Source organism: Centruroides sculpturatus, unplaced genomic scaffold, assembly GCF_000671375.1.
Source record: "Centruroides sculpturatus isolate CEXI.00-Female unplaced genomic scaffold, Cexi_2.0 scaffold2800, whole genome shotgun sequence".
In the NCBI taxonomy this organism is placed as follows: domain Eukaryota; kingdom Metazoa; phylum Arthropoda; class Arachnida; order Scorpiones; family Buthidae; genus Centruroides; species Centruroides sculpturatus.
In genome coordinates, this window is record NW_019386983.1 from 13,971 (window position 1) to 16,805 (window position 2,835).

General features: G+C 25.0%; 1 protein-coding gene across 1 annotated transcript; it reads left to right on the plus strand.

Annotated features, from left to right (window-relative positions):
* Nucleotides 1-1,945: 1,945 nt before the first annotated feature.
* LOC111616017 (tRNA (cytosine(34)-C(5))-methyltransferase-like) lies at nt 1,946-2,518 on the plus strand. The gene is made up of 2 exons (XM_023357458.1): nt 1,946-2,278; nt 2,353-2,518. Exons 1-2 carry the CDS (start codon nt 2,154-2,156, stop codon nt 2,501-2,503), a joined length of 276 nt encoding a protein of 91 aa, XP_023213226.1. The 5' UTR covers nt 1,946-2,153; the 3' UTR covers nt 2,504-2,518.
* Nucleotides 2,519-2,835: the final 317 nt, after the last annotated feature.

Consider the following 2,835-nt stretch of genomic DNA (forward strand, 5'->3'; position numbering starts at 1 on the left):
GGAAGCTCTCGAATGACGCCGTCGTCGGATGTTTCTATGAGGTTTAATTCGCTTTCGACACAAGACAATTTTTCTTATGAATAAATAGATTAGTTTCTTTTATCAAAAAACTTTATTTATGCAAGTAATATTTATTGTTGGCAAGAAAAATTTTGTGACTCTTTAAAAACTTTTAAATTTTGTAAATTGTAATTTTTGGCTCTTCCGACTCAAAAGGTTGCCGACCCCTGCACTAGAGGCATCACCTTCAATTTACTTAATGTCTTTTCACAATATATTCTTAAAAACTTTATGATTTACTATTAATGCCAATCTGAATGGTATTTTTATTAATTAATTTATAGCCATAACAAAAACTTGTGTTAAATATAAAAAAATCTGTAGAGTTCTTAAAATGATTTTGCAGCTTTGACATTTTCTACATTGAATGGTTAATTTTGAAAGCATGTGTGTGTTCTTCAGTTTAAAATTAATCACTTTTCTTTGAACTTCATAGCATGAAAAATTATATATTGAGAAATACCCATATTATGAAACAGATTGTTCAATATATACTTATTTTTGGGCTTTTCCAAATAAAAACTCATTTTCTACATTTTACATTTTGTTTTATGTACTTGTGAATGATTCATATGGACACATTTAATAACATTTATTTACAAAATATCAATTTTACATTTGTCCGAACTTTTAGCTTTAAAATGTAATATTCAAAAAATATGTTACTTGATTGTTCAAAGCTTTTCATGACAATTGGAGAGATTTGAAAATATTTAGGTTAAAAAGTGAATTTTTTCACAATTATTTTTATTTTGAAATCTAAAAAATCTTTGGTGGTTGGTTATATAGTTTTATTGAAAATATATGTTAACTAAAATTTATCGGTTATAAACATTGATTTGATTTGATTTAACATTTTTTCAAGTTATACATATTGTTTTTTTTTTCAAAAGTAATAATACTATTAACTACATCAAAAGCAATTACTGCAGTCATTTTAATATCTTAGTTGGAATTCAAGATATATATATTAATATAATTCTTTATTATTTTCTGATATAATTCTGTACATATTTTTATGCTCTTCACTAATTTATCTAGGTTCAATTTGCAATAATCTGTGCAGTTGAATAAGATAATTAATCTGAATTTAATCGAATTAAATCCTGAGACTTTCATACATTTTTAAATATTTAAACAAGAAAATTCAGGAGCATTTTTACCAAATGTCTAATGATTAACTTTGTGAATGTATCTTGTTTATCATAATAAGCCTTGAATGTTAACACCATCATTCTTTGGGACAAACCAGCTTTAATTACTTTTTAAATTTTGTTATAAATAACTGCAATTTATTTTGAATTTAAAAAATGCTTGACTTATGCTGTTGTTTCATTTACATTTGTTATTGATCTGAAGATGGGATTATCTTATCCAAAAATATATATCAAATTAAAATCTTTTGCTCCTAACACTTTTTAGCATTTTATCACAAGATAAAATGCTGAAAAAATTGCTTTGTCTTTGATCAGTGTGGAATAATGGAGTTGATTATAGTTCACTGAAAAAGTTTAGTTGGCTTAAAAATAGGATTTAATTACAGAATTATTCAATTTACTTTATAGATCCCTCTAGATAAAAGATTAATTGTAAGAGAAAAAGTCTTTATTTTAATCAAAACATTATTTAACAATATTGAAATATAGCCACCATGGGCAAATGCAGCTCTTTTTGAATTACATGCGGCTCTTGCTTAAAGTGTTAATTTCTGCTTTTTATTTTTATTATTACAATTTTATTTCCACAATTTTGTGAAAATATGTTTATTAAAAAAATTCAATATTTGTTTTATATAATATTTATATTATATAATAAAATCGCAGTACAGAACTGCAGTACAAAATAAAAAAAGTACAAAACTGCGGCTTCCATGCATTTTGCAAAACCTACATTTCGGCTCCCACTGACCTCTTGCTGAAATATAGATTGATTGATTGCAATTAAGGCATCAATATTGCTTGATAAAATTATGCACATTTTTTTAAACTTAATTTTTATTAAATTTTTTGAATTTAGATTCTGTTGAGTTAGTAGATACATCAGAATCATTACCTGGCTTAAAGACATCTCCTGGTCTCAGTTATTGGAAAGTAATGAATAGAGAATTAGAATCTTTTGATTCCTTTGATGATGTCCCAGATAAATATCGAACTCAAATACGTCCACAAATGTTTCCACCTGCTCCTGAAATTGTCTCAAAGTTAAATTTGCATAGATGGTAAAATTTTTCTAAATATTTATCAATTTTACAAGTTTGTTTAATATTTTAAAATATTAATATTTTTCTAACAGTCTTCGCATATTACCACATCATCAGAACACAGGTGGATTTTTTATAGCTGTATTTAAAAAAGTCAAAGAATTTTTACCATGGGAATCTCAGATAAAAGAAATAGTTTCTCATAAAAATAATGACATTGAAGAAAAATTGTCAGGTAAGTAAATTTTAATATCTGATATAAAAATTATATGTTAATAAGTTAAGGTTTATGATGAAATTTTTTACATTGTATCCAAGTTTATTACTTAATAGTTTTCTGATGACAAAAAATAAATAATTAAATGTTATCAAATGTAATCATTATATATTGTAATGTCTGTAATGCTTTTTTCTATCTAATAAACTGCACAAATCTTTACAGTTTACACAGTTCTAAAAAGCACATGATTTAGGATTCTAGTCTTGACCCTTACTTTTTATTTATTTCTTCTCAAAACAAATTTTTTTTTACAAAAAATGATAAAATTTACTTCTCTTTCTTTCCACTAGAGCAG